Here is a 22,419-nt window from a genome sequence, read left to right on the forward strand (position 1 = left end):
CCCTATCTATACACACACACAAATTTATACCAGGTATCAACAAAATGATCTGAAAGGATAATTCTCCTGTATATTTCTAAAACACTCAATCACATGCTAGAAGCAGGAGAAAGGCTGGGTTTATACAGCGGGTGGAAACATAAAAGCACGTTTCTTTCAAAAACACAAGTGCAGAGTAGATCATACCTCTGTGGTACACCCTTTGGGCGGGACCTAGCTCCAGAAGAATGCAGTGAAGGGAAGAACAGGATAAAGGCAGCTGTTAGAAACCAAAAGGCAAGCAGCAGAATCCACACAGACACTCCTCAAGAAAGAGTCACAGGCGCACACAATCCAGAAATGAACCAGCAAAATTCTGTTACCGGGCCTCTCCTACGCCCTCCAGGACCTGCTGGTTCTTTGAGGACGAGGAAAGACAGATTTACAGGCAGGACCAGGCTCCTTGGTTCAACAACTTTGCAGGTCTTATGCAAATATACAATTCTATTAATAATGTCTGAAAAACACTATTTGCTGAATATGTGAACTGCAAGGTTATCTGTGCTGATGTTTGATGGTCTCTACCTTATTAACTGGTCCCCCTATTGTGGAGAAATCTTTTTTTTTTTTAACTTTATTATTCTGTTCAGTGTATTCTGATGTTCACACTGAAAATAAAGTGAATAAAGTATAATCAAGGTCAATTTACAAACTTCAGACCCTCTTAGTGAAGTCAGGGACTACCTGCAATTTGCACAGGAGGGGTTTTCATTTGTTCTACTCTATCAGTTAACAAGAAAAGACACATGTTCCTTGTCAGTAACCCCCCCCCCCAAAAAAAAAAAAAAAAATAAGAGAAACATGCTTTTACAAGTTACAGTACATCTCATGGCCCCAAATCTGAAATTTTTAAATACAAGGTTCAGACATTAAGTAGGTGGATAAATTGCCCCTGATAATTATCTTTTTTTCCTGAAAAACATGAGCATTTACTGCCAGGCAGCGACCGGAGAATGAACACATTGGAAATGATTCATACAGCTCAATCCAGAAGTTTTAGCCAGGAATCAGAAGCCAGGAAAATGTAGCAAAAACCTCCAAAAAATGTGGCACTTGGGTGTCATTGGCCAACTTAAGGCCTAGATTCACTAAATTCACCGTTGTTGGGCGATCCGTGGCCGAGTCTTGCCGGGCGACCAATTCACAACAGACTCTGCATGCAAATGTTGTGATCTGATGCACGTCCTACAGCGATCCCATGTAGAGCGATCGAGACGCATGTGTAGACCATCCTCGTTGGCTGTAGGTGCGATCCGCTCATGCGCTTGCTCTCTGCACAAGCGAAGTCAAAACAAAGGGGGAGGGGTGGCTGCAGTTTACTTGAGTGGACATTTCAATGGCACAGAATATGCTTTAGCCAAGATTATGGAACAGAACACACTTTTAACCCGTGGACTAAAACCGCAGGTTAAAACAATGGGCTCGCAGGGCGGCAGAGAGCAGGAGAGTCGGCAGGGACAAACTGGGATTTAGGGCGGCAGAGAGCAGGAAAAGTTGGTAGGGACAGTAAGCGACTGGGTCCTCAGCAGTCACTTCATTTTGGATCGGCAAGCCCAATCGGTGTCCCTTCTTCTGTTTAGTGAATCACTGCCTTCCTACTTATGCATGCCATTTCCCCTCATTTGCATGGGCAGATCGGATCGGGCAGAAGGTTAGTGAATCGGGTCAGGGAACGCTCATAAACTGGTTGGGACACGATCAATGAGCTTAGTGAATCTAGCCCTAAATTTCCAAGCACACCTCCACACATCACCTTTATGATCCCTAGAAGGTATCTTTCTTTGGCACAACGCAAGCATTAAGAGAAATACCAGTATTACGTAAACTGAGGTGGAAGAGCGAGATCGAACCCAGCATACTTTTGGTTATGAGTGAAATTCATTCCTGTCATAGTTTATGCAAAATTAATCCATTTGGAAAGGCTGTCCTGGAAGAATCTGTTGCAGACAGGGATGCAAATACTTGTCTCTGTGTTACTAGGGGAAGTGCTCAGTAAAGGCAGGAGGAGGGCCGGTAATGTGCAGGACTTTGGTGAGTCTCTAAGCTGAAAAGCCCATCCTTTGTGCAGATTTCACCCATAAACTTCTGGATTCAGACCTGACCCTCTGTAATATGCACCTGGGAACCCAATGCCAAATGCAACACAGGAGACCATCTACAGTACATCTGATGTTAAAATAATTTCAGCGCCTCCACTTCCCACTCCCCACTCCATCCAGCAGCTGAAAGACATAACCTTAGGGTAACACGGCTTTTTGTCTGCCCTCCTGGCAACGGGTGCAAATGCAGGGGGTTGGAAATGCCGGAGACTCCAGCCAAATGCAGCGAACACAAGGAGCTGAACGCCAGTTTTATGCTGCCAGAGAAATGGATGGAAGCGGAACTGAATTGTTTCTCTTCTCTGCCACCCAACCCTGGAGCACCAGAGAGCAACCAAACAAGTCTGTACGCAATGAAGCAGACAGGAGAATGCTGCAGACTGCAATGCCAGCATGCAGAGTTCCACAGTCCTCACTAGGGGGTGCAGGTGTCCTCCCAGAAGGGCTAACCTTGCAGTGCTAGGTATGCCATCTGCTAGAAGCTGCTTGAAAGGCATCAGATATTGAAGTAAATAGAGCACACCCATCTCCCTGAACTTTCCTCTCTGCATTTTCATGAAGAAGCTGGATCCGGCACCGTCTATTTTTCCTAAGATTTCTTAGCCATTTAAAGAGGTGTTACTTAGTTAATTTGTTCAGAGAGCTCCAAGAGAGACCCTCGAGTTTAGCTGAGTCTTCTTCAGCGAGGCACTAGGGTGGACTTAAGATTCAGCCTACTGTAGTCTCTTCCTATTACCTCAGATAAGGGAGATGTGGCAGAAGGGAACAGATGTCATTAACCCTTCACCATCATTCAGGCGGCCAAACTGAATACATGGCTTGCCAAAATCGTGTTAGAAGCTACCTCTTACCTTGATTTTAGAAAACAGATAAAGACACAACTATTTAACAGGCTGGTATCTTAATGTATCTTACTTTTTTAATTCAGTACTTTTTTATTCTATTTTAAATTGTTTGCATTTTCTCTATAAATTTTTCAGATGCATTTTAATTTGATGTATTCATTTGCATTGCATGTATTAAGCTTGACTGTTGTGAACTGCCTAGAACTCTTGGGTAGGACGGTATATAAAAATAAATTATTATTACTGTTACAGGTTAAACTAAAAGGGATAAAATAAGGCCACTGGTTTATAAAGGTACGCTGGAAATGTCACATTTCTTTGTACTGCAGCCAACCATGAGACTAGAACTCACCACTACAATCTTTCCAAAGGATATAGCAGGTGCCACCACAAAAGTCAGATCCTGAAGAAGAGCGAGATTGAGAGGGAGGGACGAGGGGAAGTGAGAAAAGGAATAAATAGCGAGAGTCTCAGAGGATCTCACGTGCACTGAAGTCATTGGCTTATTGGTTTTCCCTAGATTGATCGATTGCTGATCATATGCCCCAACACTCCCACAAATCAGATTATATCACTCATCCTTGTTAGGGGAAGTAGAATTTTCACATTCTCCTTTTAATTCTTTATGCTCCAAGACTGGAGCAAAGTATTTATCACATATTGTTACAAAACTGCAACACAACTACATTTTCTATTCAAGGTTTTTAAGACTTCAGTAGCCAAAACATGAGGTCAAATCCCTGCTACTCTTCCAGGACACCTTCAGTTTTATTGGAACCAGGCCTAGTCAGACGTGACCATCTGATACCTGACACGTTTCTTATAGCATTAAAGATGTCAGCTCAGGGCTGGCCTAGTGGCTTAGAAGTCAGAGTTTAACTTCTGAGTCCAACATTTGCTTCTTGGATAACCAAACTTGGGGTGCACATGTAGCTTCCAGATGCAATCATGCTATGTGGCCCCAGATTGAGGATGGTCGGTGATGATTAGACTAGGAAGAAAGGAATGTTAAAAACAAAACAAAACCAACCAACAACATAGAAACTACAAATTAAGGCTCCTGACACCACAGCTGGAAGCCCAAAGTCACTGACTTGAGCATCCAGATTTGGGCAACACACACAAGAGAGAACGGTTTCCTAAACCTCAGAAACAAGGGTGACACTTTGCATACTCCAAAAAGACAGAAGGTAGTTACAGGAAAGAGACCACCACTCTCCTACACAGCAGAGGTTCTGCACAGGCTTGGTTAGCACTTTGTGCCCTGCATCCAAACTGCTGGTCTCACCTGTCTGCCATCTGTGGGATGATGTAATGGCCATTTTTGTGATCTGTAAAATAGCAAAAAAGGTCAATAAATAGCAGTTTCCAGATACATGCTTCTCATGGAAGAGGAAAGCTCCCATCTCAATGAAGAGTGTGGCACAGTAGTTAAAGCTATAGCCTCAGCATCCTGGGGTTGTGGGTTCAAACCCACGCTACACCTTGTGACCCTGGGCAAGTCACTTAATCCCTCCATTGCCCCAGGTACAATAGATAGATTGTGAGCCCACTGGGACAGATAGGGAAAAAATGCTTGAGTACCTGAATAAATTCATGTAAACCGTTCTGAGCTTTCTTGGGAGAACGGTATAGAAAATTGAATAAATAAATAAATAAAATGTAAACAGCCTGTTCTTGGTTCCTACCAGTTGCCCACAACACGGGATATCACCTACACTGTTGCAATATGACAGGATTGTACTACAACACAACATGACAGGGTCAAGCAAGTCTCACAAGCAGGAACAAGTGTGTCTAAATTGAATCCTTTCCACTAACATAGTAAATGACGGCAGATAAAAACCTGAACAGTCCATCCAGTCTGCCCATTCGCTAGCCTCATTAAAAATACTTGATTAAATTAAGTTGTCTTTTCTTTGATATTTCTGGGCCATAGACTAAAGTCCACCTGGTATTGTCCTAGGTTCCAGCTGCTGAATTTGCCATCTAAGCTCTATTAATGGGCAAAAGGAGTTATTAGACCTCTCTGAAGCCTTCAGGTGGGGGCCCTCCTGCAGGTTCCTGGGCTCTCAACCATTCAAGACCCCTGTTCAGAGTCATAAACATGTTGTCCTGCCATGGCAATGCCACAAAACTGCCACGCACATATAGCAGGAACGGCACGACAAGGTGGCAAATCTCACCGACCAACACCTTGCAGGGACTCTTGGACTACTGAACCTCAGCCTGAGAAGGAAAAGCAGCTCTTTGCGGGCCAGAGGCCACTGCCATGACTGCAGCTGATGAGCAAGGGACCGTACCTGGTTTGCGTCCACAGAGATAGAAAGCCAGTCTGTCGGTCAGCTCGTACTGACATTCCACCAGCCTGTCAGCCAACTCATGCTGGCCAGCTTGCCTGCAAAAGGTCAGTTACCAAAGTCACATGTCTGAGCCCTCCCCGTCTCCCCACAGATTGCCCGTTTTATATGACACTAAATTGCACAATTACATCCACATTTTGCGATTTGTTTTCTTTTGGAAACTTACCCCCCCTTTTTTTTTATTTTTTTACAAAACCATAGTGCAGTTTTTAGTGCCAGCCATGGCGGTTACAGCTCCAAAGCTCATAAAAATTTTATGGGCATCACAGCTGTTACTGCCGTGGCCGGCGCTAAAAAACGTGCTACAGTTTTGTAAAAAGGGGGGAGTTGTTGATATGATTGGTGGGGTTTTTTTCCCCCTTAATCAGTTCCCTGCTATCATCATATCACAAAACAATCCTTTTCTTGCCATTATTAAACGTCAGATATGCTAAATTTATGGCAGAAGCAAATCACCTTGAAATACATTGAAATAATACATTGAAATAATAAAGGTCCAATATGCATTTTTTTAAAAATCCCCATTTCTATGCCACCTTCCTCCTCCCCCACCCCAAAGAAAAAAATGCTGAACTATTACTACCAGTCAATGTACTCTGAAGTGATAATCAAACAGAATGCTGCAGCTCCCACATCAAAGGAATACTGCCCTTGTGACGTTTCCTGGTACTCACCTAGCATAGTCTATGGGAGTCCTGCCGTTCACATCGGGGGCTCCTGGGTCTGCTCCATAGACAGCCAGAAGTTCGGCCTGCAGGATCTGCCCAGCTTTTGCTGCCACATGCAGAGCTGTGGTCCCTTTCTCCTGCAGGGAGGGCAGAAAAAACTGGTTAGAGAGAGTTCCTCACTCAGCAAGTGACACCACATCAGTGTCTTCCAAAATACAGCTCAACTGAAGCTAAATCTGGCCACTAGGTGTCACCACTATTCAATGGATGCAATTGGGTTGCCCAGCCCACTCTCTTCATGTTCTGTATTAGTATAGCCTCCAATGTACAAGAGACAGATATTGGGCCTTCTTTAAAGTCACACCCATGCTATCCTTAACAGAAATTGGGTTTCTTCCCCAAGCAATGCAAGAGTTCAAACAGGATATTAGGCCTCTGCTAAAAACAAGCTTGAGCCTAACCAGGACACCAGCCTTAGAGCAGCACTTCCCAAATTGGGTGTCATGACCCCAAGTAGGGTTGTGGTCTGGGTAGACCATCCACAGAAACATCATCGCTTAAGCCTAGAGGGTTCTGGTCCCAGAAAGTTTGATAAGCACTGCTTTAAAGAGTTTCCAAACTTTTGGAGAATTCAATGCATATTCCAATAACCAACTGAATTTGACTTCTTGCAGAGCTTCATCATATCTCTCATTCTTAGTTTTTCCATAAGCCTCAGATCCCCAAATTCTCCCCACGGGCATGATCTGAATTGGTGTAGCTAGCCATGATGGCAACCACTACGAGTCATGATCTAAGAGAAAGTGCCACAGCGGAAGACGCACATTCTGAACTGATCATGCAATGAGGAAATTACCGGATGGAAGAAGTTGGCTTGAGCGCCAAGCGACAGCAAACGTAGACAGGTCTCCAGATTCCCTGTCCTCACACTAGAATGGAGTTGCTGAAAGAAGAAACAGCACAATGATATGATAAGAGAGACAGTAGATAAAGACCAAAGTTGGTAAGAGAGACACTAGATAGATAAATAGCAAAGTTGCTTATCCAGTCTGACCAGATGAGATTTGTCCATTTTACGTAGGTGTACATATAAATTACTGTAAGCATCCCAACACCAACTTCCTTCCCTGATGTTTCAACCCTTTTCCTACCACTGCCCTTCCATATCATTCCTAGGAATGCTACAATCTACTACCACAGTAATGGTCTCAGCTATCTACTCTGTTGGGTCATTTGAGGCCTCACTATCTTCTTTGTTTCTAATAAAACAAATTCTTAAGTCAACACTCGGACATCCTTCTAGAAGTTATTACCAAGTTTTGGATTCATCTTCACCATCATAAAATTAAGCTATTTGGGAAAACCCATGCCCACTGACGTTTGGATTTTAGCCTGATTCCTCCATGCAGGTCAGCCCCGCCTTCCTTAAAGTCAAGGCCAATGCCATTGTTGTTTACAGCCTTAATTGATGCTCCATACAGGTTACTGCTCTACTTCCTTGGAGGCCCAGTGCAATCAACTACTGTTTAGGATGTATCAGGAATCTCCTTACACAAGATGTATGTGTGTGTGGTGGGGGGAAGAGAGCTACTCACTATCCCCAACATAAAGTTGTCTGCTGTGAAATTGGTCCTCCACCTTCCTTGTACATGGTAGAAAGAAAACTTCAGGTACTTCTATTAAACCCATCCTTAGTACCCAGTCTCTGAGATATGTTTTGTTGGTAAAGTAAGAAGTATCTTATTTCCATAATGAGACTTTGAAAAGCTCACAAGTCTCTACCTCAAAAGTGAGTATGTGCAAGTATGTGTGTATCTGGGGTGGTAGAAGCCTTTTGTAGATAGAACCTCCAGAAGCTCATGTACTCTGTAGTTAATTATTACATGAGTCCAATATATGGCATCACAGGCCACAAAGAATCCAGGTATTTCCAGTCAGAACAGTTCAATACGACACCAAGACACAGTGAAGTTGATGAATAGTGCTGATCCAAGGCTATGAAACTCTTCCCATGTCCAACCTCTATGTCCTACCTTACTCAGGTCTTTGGCAGTGACACCGTCATCATCCCGACATGGCAGTTTGTGAACAAAGGCCAACATCTGGTATTTGGCACGGATGAACTCGGACTTTGTGGGACTGGAAACAAATTAATAGATGCAATAAGATCTTACAAAGAAATCATCAACAAAAGAGACCAGAACAATGCTACTTCTGGCTCTACCAGTCACTCATTACGTTCTTTAGCATGACTTTTAACCAGCCTTTCGACACACGTCATCACTGCTGCGAGGCTCGAATGAAGCACCAATACTCACTGGACTTTGTCCTGAGGATTTGCTTTGCGTCGTCCACTCTGCACCTGTGCTGGATCCAGAAGAGAGTGCTCCCAGATTGAGTTTGCACCGTTACTAGCCAACGTATGCACCATCTAGAAAATGTACACATAAATTGCCATAAGCATCCCAACCCAGCACCGTAGAGAACACAGCAAAGAGAAAACCAATACACCCGAGGTAGAAAACTGCAGTACTGGAAGAATGGGAGGTGCTGCAGGGCAGAGTTGGGGGAGGGTGGAGGGAGGGTCTCGGCACTGGGACAGCAGGAGCTGTTGCAAGGTAAAGCTAAGCCTATGTATGTGTGCCAGGAATGGTCAGATTCACTCCCCGTGAATCCTACACCAGTGCTATGACAGATCCAACTCTGTCATCCTGTTCCCTTATTTAAGCACCATTTGTTTCCTCCGCTACCTCCCCCCCCCCCCCCCCCCCACATACACACACAAAAAAAGAAAAGTAGAATCTTTCAGAGAATCCCTAGGTATCTCCTTCCTCTGATTTGCAGTAAATAAGCAGGCTCCCTGAAGGGAGGCAGGGCTGATGCAAGTTCTTGTAAACTAGAGTAATTCCCATGGACCTTCTGCCTTCTCTCAGTGTCACCAGCAACACACATGGTAAGCACATGCATGCAACGAGATTCCCCAGCAGCACAAACACCACAAGCACATTGATGGTTTACAGCTCCAGTTATGGCTGTCCTCTGTTAATGGAGGGGGTGGTTGGTGGAAATCTGGAGGGGGCAGGGGGTGGGGGTAAACCCTCCTGAAGATGGAGAGGTGAAGGCGGCTTCCCCACTGCTGGAGAGAAAAGCAATTGACAAGGAAGAATAGCAGTGGAACTGGTCTAAAATGTTATGTTATGCGTAGGCTTATATCACGTCAAATCCTCACAGGGCAGAGCTCTAAGCGGGTTACAAATAACATATAAGTTTTGTGATTCCTGCCCTAAATTTTGCCTGCCTTGCATCCACATGACATAAGAACATAAGAATTGCCACTGCTGAGTCAGACCAGTGGTCCATCATGCCCAACAGTCCGCTCACGCGGCGGCCCTCTGGTCTAAGATCAGCACCCTAACTGAGACTAGCCCTACCAGTGCACGTTCTTGTTCAGCAGAAACTTGTCTAACTTTGTCTTGAATCCTTGGAGGGTGTTTTCCCCTATAACAGCCTCTGGAAGAGCGTTCCAGCTCTCTACCACTCTCTGGGTGAAGAAGAACTTCCTTACGTTTGTACGGAATCTATCCCCTTTCAACTTTAGAGAGTGCCCTCTTGTTCTCCCTACCTTGGAGAGGGTGAACAACCTGTCCTTATCTACTAAGTCTATCCCCTTCAGTACCTTGAATGTTTCGATCATGTCCCCTCTCAATCGCCTCTGTTCGAGAGAGAAGAGGCCCAGTTTCTCTAATCTTTCACTGTATGGCAGCTCCTCCAGCCCCTTAACCATCTTAGTCGCTCTTCTCTGGACCCTTTCGAGTAGTACTGTGTCCTTCTTCATGTACAGCGACCAGTGCTGGACGCAGTACTCCAGGTGAGGACGTACCATGGCATGATAACCTTCTCTGATCTGTTCATGATCCCCTTCTTTATCATTCCTAGCATTCTGTTTGCCCTTTTTGCTGCCACTGCACATTGTGTGGACGGCTTCATCGACTTGTCGATCAGAACTCCCAAGTCCTTTTCCTGGGAGGTCTCTCCAAGTACCGCCACGGACATCCTGTATTCGTGCATGAAATTTTTGTTACCAACATGCATCACTTTACACTTATCCACGTTGAACCTCATCTGCCATGTCGATGCCCATTCCTCGAGCTACTGTGGCTGACTGGAGGCCAGTCTCTGTGTGGCCACTATAGTGAAACTCCCTTTCGGCCTAGTTGCAACTTGAACCATTGTATACCAGGCTCAGGGCAGCTCATAAGAGCCACCTTTTTTTTCTATAGCCTTGGGTGACACCACCTGAGATGGGGCATGGGGGTAGCGCCTACCACACAGATAAGAATCTATTTACATCCTTAACAAAGCTTTCAGAAACAGTGATATTAACAGTGAGGGTTACCGATAGCATTCTCGTTGCATCAAGTAGTCCTTCAGTGTGAAATCTAGATCATATTAGATCCTTCAAGAGGTTTTTAAAAAGCCATGTTTTCAAGTATTTACGGAATGTAGTGTACATGTTGGTATCATGCATCTCCACAGAAGTGAATTCTATACTCCTGCAATCTGATAGTTAAAAGATTTGCAGTGGGGTTTTTTTTTAAAATGTTTTGTATCTTTCATAGATGGAAATGATAGGGTTAATCGGTCAGCATTGTGGTGACCTATGGATCTGCCTAATATTAATAGTAGTAGTAGTAGTAGTTCGGTAAATCTAGGGGAGCCATCAGGTGCATCTCCATATAGGGTTTTAAATGCCATACAGCATAACTTAAACTCAATGCCACGCTTGCTTTGAGGCAGAGCATGAAAAAACAGTGAATCGTTTTGGACCCCAGTTCCCACATACCCGGATAGTTATGGAATTGGAATTCTACTGTATTGTGGCTGTACGCATCATATTAAAAAGAGAAAGGAAAAAAAATGCACTGCAAGGGGGTGGGGGGGGGGGGGATAATTCGATAACTTGGTACCTCTAGTTAGGCATGCTGATGCCATGTGCTGAACACAGATTCAATAATGGCATCTGTGCGCAAGAAGCCTTTACAGAATACTAGCAGAAACCCAAATTGGCCTGCCTACATTTAGGCATTAACATTTACGCCAGGCCAATTGGCAGGCAAATGGAGGCACTTACGTGCACCATGCAAAGCACGTAAATAATAATATTCTGTAAGTGCATAAGTTGGAGACCCACTCGTGGCCCTCCCGTGCGCTGTCCATCCCCTTGCAGCTGTGCGCTAAGGTGCTTATACGCCACCTTATAGAATGGTACATGAGTAACTGCACTTTCGCATACAAAATGCTTGTACCTGAACTGACCCACAAGGGTTTATTTTTAGAGACTCCAGGTCCACCTTATTTACTGTAGAAATCCATTTCAGCACCCTACAGTGTGAAAACGGCTTCACATACTGCTCCGCACATTGCACAGACCCCCACACGATATGTGCCAACACGGAGTGTGCTATGGTGTTTGACAGACACCTACATCTCTCCCTCCTGTGGAAAGCCTGGGCACTGTGATATTTACAGGTGAAGTCAAGAACTGGATGCCGCAGACGCTGGAAATGGATTGTGTGTATGCTTCAGGGAGAAACGCCACATATCTTTCAATCCCACATTCCAGAGGGTTCCCTCCCTTCACATTATTGGCAAATCGCCCTCCCTCTCCAGTCAAGAGAATGTCCTTGAGGCTGTGTCAGCAACACGGTTCTCTCTGCTTCCAGGCACTTTACTGGCAAGGTTGCCATTCCTGGAAAGGAAGGACTTGCTCCTGGCAATGTGTTTGGTATTTCTAGAGATTCAGAGGCCGGTCTGACTGCTCATAGCCTGAACACGGTTTCAGATAGCCCTGTGTGTTCTCCTCCTTCATGATATGAGAAGAGGTTCTGGTCTGACATTCCTCCACTCTGCTATTGGTAGAAAGACAAACTGATTTTAAGGCAAGCAGTTTCCGCCTACTGTATGTTTATGCTGCTCATTTGATACACTGCCTTTTGATTATTGCAGCAAAGCAGTGTAGAATGAATTAAATAGAGAGGTGGAAATGAACTATAAAAACCCCAAAAAAGAGAGAGAAAAAAAAAAAGACAGTGTAGATGAGAGAAAGCAGAGAAAATTGACTGGTAGGTGCTACCCCCACACCCCATCTCAGTTGGTGTCACCCAAGACTATAGAAAAAAAGCTGGCTCTTATGAGCTGCCCTGAGCCTGGTTTACAATGGTTCAAGCTGCAACTAGGCCGAAAGGGAGTTCCACTATAGTGGCCACACAGAGAAAAATCAGAACTGGCCTCCAGTCAGCTACAATAGCTTATGTCGTGTGGATGCAAGGCGGGCAGAATTTAGGGCAGGAATCACAAAACACAAGAGAGGATTGAAGAAAACAAGAACAAGAAAAGTCACCAAGGATCCAAATAAGAGGAAGTTCCACCATAAATGGCTTTATGTTCAGGTGTAAACATCTTAAAATTCCATTTCGATACAGTTTTAACCATCTCATAGTAAATGACAAAGATCTAGGGTTGGGCTGCCTTCCTCTCTTCCCAGTTTCATATTATCCCTCCTACAGACAGCACTCATACCAAGCCTCCATTAATTCAGGGTACAGGGGCATCCCGTAGGGTTTATGTCTACATCTTCCACCCCTCCCGCACTCTACCTACCTGAAGCAGAGTGGGGGGCCAAGGGCTGTGGCGGAGATGCTTGACAATTGAGATGTGGCGGCCCAGGCTGCGGTGCACACTGCAGCACTCATCACAAACAAGGACACCCCGGTTTATTGAGGCCCAGCCAGGATCTGCAGGAGACACGGCAAGAGAATCAGAAAGACCAGGGAGGATGCCACTCACTTACCCATAAATACACAGTGCAAATTATTAAAGCCAAAGCACCCCTCTGAAATTCCAACAGTGAGTAATCCAAAGCTACTGAAACCCAAAAGTCACATTTTGAAAACAAACACACACACATCAATTGCAGCTGCCCATACCTTGCAAATGAGACCCTGGGCCATTCATCAACCCAGTCGTTATTCTGTGACATCCAAACTGTCCTTTTGTGCTGCGGTTGATGTTAAGTGCCCTTTCTCTCAGGACAGAGGCTCTATATTTATTCCAGTTTCGCCAAACCAGTGATTAAGTCAACACAGCAGGACATTAATGAGGTTTCTTTCTCCAGGGCCCTGACTGGTTAAAGGGTCTCGTTTCATGGCCTCTTGCTCCCCAACACCCACGCCTGGGGCTAGATTTCAGAGGTCACCCAGAACGTGAAGGACAGACTTTCCCACCATGGCCTAGGGCACCCTACGGGGGAGGGGATTAAAAGCCTCTTGATTTCTGTGAGCACCATTGTGAGTCAGGACACTGAAAGAGCGACTACCCCATCCAACCACCCACACTGATAACATGTTCAGTCTTTTCATTATCGCAGCATGGTGGAAGTACCTTAACCTAGAATACCTGAATTAAAATACCTTGTGAATCTAAATGTAACTCACCTTGGCCTACTATTCAAAAAGGTGTGAGCAAAATCCAATTAATACATAGCTAGTTAGCTTCAGTGTGTAGATGCTGGGTATGGCCAAAATAGCAATGTTACTTACCGTAACAGTTGTTATCCAGGGACAGCAGGCAGCTATTCTCACTAGTGGGTGATGTCATCTGACAGAGCCCCGATACGGACATCTTGCAAGCATGTCTTGCTTGAAGAAACTCAGAAGTTTCGAGATGCCCGCACCGCGCATGCGCCAGTGCCTTCCCGCCCGATGGTCCGGGCGTGTCTCCTCAGTTCAGGTAGCTAGCAGAGAAGCCAACCCAGGGGAGGTGGGTGGGACGTGAGAATAGCTGCCTGCTGTCCCTGGATAACAACTGTTACGGTAAGTAACATTGCTTTATCCCAGGACAAGCAGGCAGGTATTCTCACTAGTGGGTGACCTCCAAGCTAACCTCAATGGGATGGAGGGAGAGTTGGCAACTTAGGAGAACAAATTTTGTAACACAGTTTGGCCAAACTGCCCATCCCGTCTGGAGAAAGTATCCAGACAATAATGAGAGGTGAATGTATGAACCGAGGACCAAGTGGCAGCCCTACAAATCTCCTCAATCGGTGTCGATCTGAGGAAGGCAACAGAGGCTGCCATTGCTCTGACCCTATGTGCTGTGACCTTACAGGGAAGGGGTAATCCAGCCTGGGCATAGCAGAAAGAGATACAAGCCGCCATCCAGTTGGAGATGGTGCGCTTCGATACAGGTCGTCCCAACTTGTTTGGATCAAAGGAGACGAAAAGTTGAGGAGCAGTTCTGTGTGGTTTGGTGCGATCCAAGTAGAAAGCCAAAGCACGTTTACAGTCCAGAGTGTGAAGAGCTGATTCTCCAGGATGAGAATGAGGCTTTCGAAAGAACACTGGAAGCACAATGGATTGGTTGAGGTGAAATTCAGAGACCACTTTAGGCAGGAATTTCGGGTGAGTGCGGAGGACCACCTTGTCATGATGGAATACTGTGAAAGGTGGGTCCGCCACCAAGGCCTGAAGCTCACTGACCCTGCGAGCAGATGTGAGGGCCACCAGAAAAACCACTTTCCAAGTGAGAAACTTTAGTGGAGCCTTGCTCAGAGGCTCAAAAGGAGGTTTCATAAGCTGAGAAAGGACAACATTTAGATCCCAAACCACTGGAGGCGGTTTGAGAGGAGGACTGACATGAAAAAGTCCTTTCATAAATCTGGAAACCACAGGATGAGAAGAGAGAGGTTTCCCTTGTAGAGGCTGATGGAAAGCCGCAATAGCACTCAGGTGGACTCGTATAGATGTCGACTTGAGACCAGACTGAGACAGATGTAAAAGATAGTCCAAAACAGAGGATAGGGAGGCTCGCTGAGGCTCCTTAGAATTGGAAATATACCATGAAGAAAATCTAGTCCATTTTTGGGAGTAGCATTGACGAGTAGCAGGCTTCCTGGAAGCCTCCAAGACATCCCTCACCGCCTGGGAAAACTGGTGCAGAGTTACGTTGAGAGGAACCAAGCTGTCAGGTGGAGAGACTGCAGGTTGGGATGAAGCAGAGACCCCTGATGCTGAGTAAGCAGTGAAGGAAACACTGGAAGTAGGTACGGTTCCCTGCTGCTGAGTTGAAGTAGAAGGGAGAACCAAGGTTGCCTGGGCCACCGAGGAGCTATCAGAATCATGGTGGCATGTTCGGACTTCAGTTTGACTAGAGTCTTTTGAATGAGAGGGAATGGCGGAAACGCATACAGAAAGCGATTCCCCCAATCCAGCAGAAAAGCATCTGCCTCGAGGCGATGAGGAGCGTAGATCCTGGAGCAAAACTGAGGCAGCTTGAAATTGTGGGGAGCCGCAAAGAGATCTATCTGAGGCGTTCCCCACTGAGCAAAGATCTGATGAAGGGGCTTGGAGTGGAGTGTCCATTCGTGAGGCTGGAGAAGACGACTCAGTTTGTCCGCCAAGACATTGTCCCTCCCCTGAATGTAGACAGCTTTGAGGAAGGTGTTGTGGCGAACCGCCCAATCCCAGACTCTGAGAGCTTCCTGGCAGAGGGAGGCCGAGCCCGTGCCCCCTTGCTTGTTGACATAATACATGGCGACCTGATTGTCAGTGCGAATGAGGACCACCATGTCGTGAAGCAGATGTTGAAAAACTTGAAGAGCATTGAAGATGGCTCTGAGCTCCAGAAGATTGATTTGATGGAGTCGGTCCGCACAGGTCCAGAATCCCTGAGTGCGAAGCCCATCCAGATGCGCTCCCCAGGCATAGGTCGAGGAATCGGTTGTGAGAACCTTCTGGTGGGGAGGAGAATGAAACAGCAAACCTCTGGATAGATTCGAAGAGATCATCCACCAGAGCAGAGACTGCCGAAGAGCAGGAGTGACTGTGATGTGTCGAGTCAACGGATCAGACACCTGAGTCCACTGAGATGCCAGGGTCCACTGAGGAATTCTGAGGTGGAGTCTGGCAAACGGCGTCACATGAACTGTAGAGGCCATGTGGCCCAGGAGGACCATCATGTGTCTCGCTGAGATGGTCTGGCGAGAAGACACAGACTGGCAGAGATGAAGAAGAGCATCCATGCGCTGAGAAGGAAGGAATGCTCTGAGACGTACGGTATCCAGGACAGCCCCGATGAAGGGAAGAGACTGGGTCGGCTGTAGATGAGACTTGGGAAAGTTAATCTCGAATCCCAAACTCTGCAGGAACAGAATCGTTGACAGGGTCGCTGAGAGGACCCCCGAGGCCGAGGGAGCCTTGATCAGCCAGTCGTCGAGGTAGGGGAATACCTGAAGACCTTGGTTCCGGAGGGCCGCGGTCACCACCACCAGACATTTGGTGAAGACTCTGGGGGACGAAGACAGGCCGAATGGAAGCACTCGATACTGTAGATGGAGATGTCCCACCCGAAATCTGAGGAACTTGCGAGAGGCCAGATGAATGGGAATATGAGTGTAGGCCTCCTTGAGATCCAGAGAGCATAACCAGTCGTTCTGCTCGAGGAGGGGGTAGAGAGAAGCAAGTGTCAGCATGCGAAACCTCTCTTTGACTAGGAATTTGTTGAGGACCCTGAGGTCCAAAATGGGTCGCAGGTCGCCCGTCTTCTTCGGAACAAGGAAGTACCGGGAGTAAAACCCCTGGTTCAGATGGTCCGTCGGAACCGGCTCCACGGCACGAAGCCGGAGCAAAGCCTGAGCTTCCTGAAGAAGAAGGGCGGTCTGAATCAAGTTGGAAGGATACTCTCTTGGAGGGTGGTCCGGAGGAACCCGATGGAAATGAAGAGAGTATCCTTCCTTGATGATAGTAAGGACCCAGAGGTCGGTTGTTATGGCCTCCCAGCGATGATAAAAATGATGGAGGCGCCCTCCGATGGGAAAAACAGGGGGAGGCAGAACGAGGTTGGTTATGCCCTCGACGAGACAGTCAAAAAGGCTGAGTGGTCTTAGGGACAGCAGGCGACTGAGACTTAGGCTGACCCTTCTGGGGAGGCTGACGCTTCGCCGGTTGCCTCGCAGGTGGAGTTTGCCTCGGCTGATAACGCCTCTGATAAATCAACGGCGGACGAGAAGGTCGAGACTGCTGAGGCTTAGGCTTCGGCCGAAGGATAGATTGGAAGGACTTTTCGTGGTCAGACAACTTCTTCGTGACAGCCTCAATGGATTCGTCAAAAAGATCCGCCCCAGCACACGGGACGTTCGCCAGGCGGTCCTGAAGATTCGGGTCCATATCAATGGTCCGCAACCAGGCCAACCGGCGCATCGCCACCGAGCAGGCCGCCGCTCGGGCTGAGAGCTCGAACGCATCATAGGCAGATTGCATTAACTGAAGCCGAAGTTGGGACAGCGAAGCAACCACTTCCTCAAACTCAAACCTAGCCTGGGACTCGATGTATGGTGTGAACTTCCGAAGCACAGGTAGAAAAAATTCCAAGTAGGCTGCAAAGGGGAAATTGTAATTCAGGACTCGAGACGCCATTATCGAATTCTGATAGATGCGTCGACCAAACTTATCCATGGTTCTGCCCTCGCGGCCCGGAGGCACTGAAGCATAGACCTGGCCAGGATGAGACCGCTTGAGCGAAGATTCGACCAGGAGGGACTGGTGAGAAAGCTGAGGACCCTCGAAGCCTTTATGATGCACCGTGCGGTACCGCGCATCCAATTTGCCAGGGACCGCAGGGATAGAGTAAGGAGACTCGAAGCATCGCATGAAGGTCTGGTCGAGGAGCTTGTGCAGGGGAAGCCGCAAGGACTCTGCCGGAGGACGAGGCAAGTGCATGGTATCGAGGTACTCCTTGGAATATCGAGACCCCGCATCGAGAGTAATGTCCATGTCATCTGCCATCTGCCTGAGGAACGATGAAAAGGACAGTTGGTCCGCTGTCGCCGGTCTGCGAGACGGACTAGAAGAAGAAGAGGCTTCAGGCTCCAGAGAGGCCTGCGAGCAACAGGACGAGTAGAAAACCTCGGGGTCCTCGAACTCCAGGCCCGGAGGAGGAGACCCAGTCGAAGCAGCATACCCCAACCGAGGCAATTTCTTCTGAGGCAAGACGGTCGAGTGCCGAGAGGAATGCTTTGAAGAATGTCTGGATCGATGCCTGGAAGGAGATCGAGCCCGTCTGTGAGAAACTGGGTCAGACGCCTCCAAGGAGCAGATCGGACTCGATGCCGTCGATCGCAGAGGCGGAAGAGTCGGTGCCTTCCCTGACGCCGCCCAGGCTTGATAGGGGGTTCGGAAGAACTCGTCCTGCTTCCTGCTATGCCCAGGACTGGGTGGCCCCGAAGGTGGACGCCACACTGAGTCATGGGGCGGAGTAATCGGTTCCAAGGGAGGCAGGTCACTAAACGAGGCTTTCCTCGAGGGGATGGGCTCCAAGGGAGGCATATCACTAAGGGAGGCCCTCCTCGAGGGAATCGGTTCCAAAGGAGGCACAGCACTAACGGAGGACTCCTCGAGGACCCGGACACCGCTTGCCGCTCCTCCTCGCCGAGCAACGAGGTCGTGCGGCGAGGAGGAGGAGAAGGGGGCGGTCCGCCCCTCGAAGCCGAAGCTGGGAGGTCACCCTGGATGGTGGCAATCAGTCGAGGCCCCATGGTCTGCATGAGCTCCACGAACTGAGCCTCCAGAAGGGACCGCAACGAAGCCGATATGGAGGGATCCGCACCAAAAGGGGGCCCTTCCGCACGGTCTCCGCGCTCCTTCGGTGCTGCGTGCTTCTGCTTGCCAGTCTTCGGCACCTTGAGCACCACCGGTGGAACTGTAGGGGTCGATACCTGCTCCGAGGAGACGGAGGAAGGCACCGGCGCCGAAGCCGGGGCCGAAACCGGTGTGAACGATGCCGGTTTCAGGAGGCCCGATGCAGCCGGGGAGGCAGAGGGCTTCGCTGAAGGAGTCGAAGCACCCGTCGATGTCGAAGCTGCAGGATCCGATGAAGCTTCCATCTTGAACATGGACTCCCACAGTAGACAGTGGCGCTTAAACGCTCTCGCCGTCAGAGTGGAGCAAGGCCGGCACGATTTCGGGAAGTGATCCGGTCCCAGACACTGTAAGCAGCGTCGATGAGGGTCCGTGAGCTAAATCGCGTGCTGGCACTTGCTACACTTTTTGAAACTGGTAATCGGCCGGGACATAGGCCGGAAAAGCTCCGCCGCAAGGTCGAAGGCGCGGGGCCCCAGGCTCGCGGCCGACCCGGTATCGGAAGGAAAAAAATTTTTTTTTTTTGAAAAAAGAAATCAAAGAAAGAAATAAATGCACAGGAGAGCCAAAAGAACTCAACCCGCGGCAAAATAGAAGGCAAAAAAAGAGATTCAATGGGCGCAAATTGAAGATAGACTTCTCAGCTCCGCGGAAGAAAAAGAACTGAGGAGACACGCCCGGACCATCGGGCGGGAAGGCACTGGCGCATGCGCGGTGCGGGCATCTCGAAACTTCTGAGTTTCTTCAAGCAAGACATGTCCGTATCGGGGCTCTGTCGGATGACATCACCCACTAGTGAGAATACCTGCCTGCTTGTCCTGGGATAAAGATATATATGCCTTGGGCTGGACCCGCCTTCCTACATCACTTGGATTAGCCTCTGTGAAGACGAGATATTGGGCTAGATGAACCATGGGTCTAACCCAGTAAGGCTATTCTTATGAATGAATAAACTGCATGGCAGTCTTGCTTATTTGGTAGTGGATTGTAGGATGTCACTGTTAGCCTGCAAAGATCTTGGACTGGCTTGGGTACCCTATTTATTGTTACTGTGGATGGGCAGACTAGATGGGCCATTTGGCCTTTATCTACCATCATGTTTCTATGTTGCTATGTAAATGTTTTTGTCTAAGTTATTCTGCAGCCAAGTTGATACCACAGGATTGGTGTCAGTGTGTTTTATTAGCAAATGTATTACCTATGGGAGGGCTGGAGGTGTTGTCATGGGTGCCATAAGAATTGCCATACTGGGACAGTTTGAAGGTCCATCAAGCCTACTAGTATCTTGTTTCCAACAGTGGCCAACTCAGGTCCCAAGTACCCAGCTAGATCCCAAGTAGTAAAACAGATTTTATGCTGTTTATCCTAGGAATAAGTGGATTTCCTCAAGCCATCTCTATAATAGCCTATGGACTTCTCATTTAGGAAATTATCCAAGTCTTTTTTAAACCCTGCTGAGCTAATTGATTCCACCACATTCTCTAGCAACAAATTCCAGAGTTTAACTACACATTGTGTGAAGAAATATTTTCTCCGGTTTGTTTTAAATTTGCTACTTAGTAGCTTCATCGCATGCACCCTAGTTAGGGAGACAAAGGTTACACCCTAACCTTAAACACCCCTCGCCTGAACCCCGGAATGAACCTCTGTACTTCTAGAGGCTTCCTATTCTCTGCTATCACAACTGAAAAAAGACTGCTTCTTCATCAGACCCTTTCCCCCGCTGATGAAGAATTCGGTTCATACAGTCCTCCCAAAATAAGGGTCAGAAGAGCAACTGCCATGGGGTGTAACAGGATGACAATACTGAATCCCACACATCATACCAAAAGCACCAACCAGTAAGAGACTAGCCGCTCACACCACTTGTAGATCCCGGGCCAGATTCTGCAAACGATGCCATTATCGGCGGCAGCCTACAAAAGCAGCGCTGTTTGCAGAATCACGGCCATGTCAAAAGAAGGTTCCAGAAACGTAGGCCAGGGTTTTACAGGCCTACATTTACGGCACCTACCTGTGACGAGAAGCACATCTACAGAGGCGCCTACTGATGCCTATAGCCACTTCTGGTGCAAACCACACTCACTTTTCACATCGGCACCGGTAGGCAAATCTATAGACGAGACTTGGATGGTGTTTTCTGTAGGTACCTGAGGGCGACTACTTTTTTTAAAATTTTTAATTGGTTTTAAACAATGGGGCCAATTACTGTGCCGTTTATCACCAATTAAACCAAATGAGTTGCGCGGATGTAGGGTGGTTTTGAGAATCAGGCCCCCAGCCTCTACATCATTTTATTGCAACAGTGAAGGGAGAAGCTGCCTAGTACCCTTTCTTTTCATTCAGCAGTTTCCTCCTAGTCAGGTTTTCAAACTAGGAATTGGCACTTAGCACTAGAGGCTTTCCTTCTGGGAGTTTTATACCCTTGAGCCCAGACACTGTATAACAGTCTCCTCAGCCAGGAGCCATGCATCAGGGTTCTTTCTAGAACTCTGTGATCATGGATCCTAAATCCAGCCACTAGGTGTCCCCACTGCATGACAACTGGGACTCCCTTTCTTCTTCCACAGGAGCTGCAAATCCTGCCTCTTTAGCATCTCGAGCTGACCAGAATACTGAAAACCTGACCTGAGAATAAATAGAGCGTTACATAGGGGCATAAATTTCACCCATCTCTGCCCATTCTCACTGGAATCTAACTCAGTCTGCTAAAATCCATTCCATTCCCGCCCATCCCCACAACTAACCCCCCTCTTCTACGAAACTGCGCTAGCAGTTTTTAGTGCGGTAAGCAGCGCTGAACAGCCCGCGCTGTTCCTGACGCTCATAGAGTTCAATAAAGGGAAGAACACTTGGCTCTTCAAAAACCATCTAGAAGATGATGGCACATATTGACCTGCATGGTCCATCCAGCCTGACAATAACATATTCAATATTTGATCTTGAGCTGTCCTTGCTATTTTCAGGGCAAATGTTGGACATGCTGAGCTGCAAGTGCTTGTGGGATGGGGGGGGGGGAGGGAGCAAAAGGAATATTAATGTTGACAATAAAATATTGTTGTGGCCATACACTGAGGAAAAATATTTCCTATGAGACTTATAAACCTAAGGCCTGTTGACATGTCTGACGATGATGAGGTGTGTTATCAGGGTTGCCTTGGAAACAAAACTTGTGGAGGAGTACCAATGAAAGCTAGAGCAGCCCTATCACTGAACTGCTACAGGGACCGAGTCTATGTGGCCCATAAGCACGATGCAGCCTGCACTGGGAAATCTGCCTAAATCTCAGGATGGGATAATAACTACACACTGGGGGCAAAATCCAAAGCCCACAGATGTTTTTTACCTGCAGCCTTTGCTGCTATTTCCAAAAGGTAAAGTAATATTATATGAGAAAACTACCCTGGGAAAATCAAAGGGGAGATGCAAACCTTTGTGGACACTTTTTCCAACTCTTCTTTTTCTGTTAGTACATTTTCTATGGAAAACATGTTGCCTTCTGACTAACCCCATCATCTGGAATACTCTCGTTAGTAGAAGTCTACACGATGTTCTACAACAATGCATACTTTTGCCCATGTATAGGATGGGCAACTTTCCAAAAGCCTTTTTACCATGATGGAAAAATTATGTTCTTACCTGTTAATTTTCTTTCCTTTAGATGCAGCAGATGAATCCAGACACCAACGGGATAGCACACATCTACCAGCAGG

At 47.3% G+C, this 22,419-nt stretch overlaps 1 protein-coding gene across 1 annotated transcript in view; it reads right to left on the reverse strand.

Moving 5' to 3' along the window:
• GIT1 (GIT ArfGAP 1) overlaps positions 1 to 22,419 on the reverse strand; it is a 134,812-nt gene that overhangs the window by 44,836 nt on the left and 67,557 nt on the right. The window contains 7 exon segments of the mRNA XM_033921261.1: positions 4,272 to 4,314; positions 5,287 to 5,381; positions 6,021 to 6,151; positions 6,871 to 6,957; positions 8,048 to 8,153; positions 8,333 to 8,445; positions 12,675 to 12,808. Of these exon segments, the coding sequence (XP_033777152.1) occupies positions 4,272 to 4,314; positions 5,287 to 5,381; positions 6,021 to 6,151; positions 6,871 to 6,957; positions 8,048 to 8,153; positions 8,333 to 8,445; positions 12,675 to 12,808 (709 nt within the window).

The sequence above is a fragment of the Geotrypetes seraphini genome, chromosome 15 (assembly GCF_902459505.1).
Source record: "Geotrypetes seraphini chromosome 15, aGeoSer1.1, whole genome shotgun sequence".
In the NCBI taxonomy this organism is placed as follows: domain Eukaryota; kingdom Metazoa; phylum Chordata; class Amphibia; order Gymnophiona; family Dermophiidae; genus Geotrypetes; species Geotrypetes seraphini.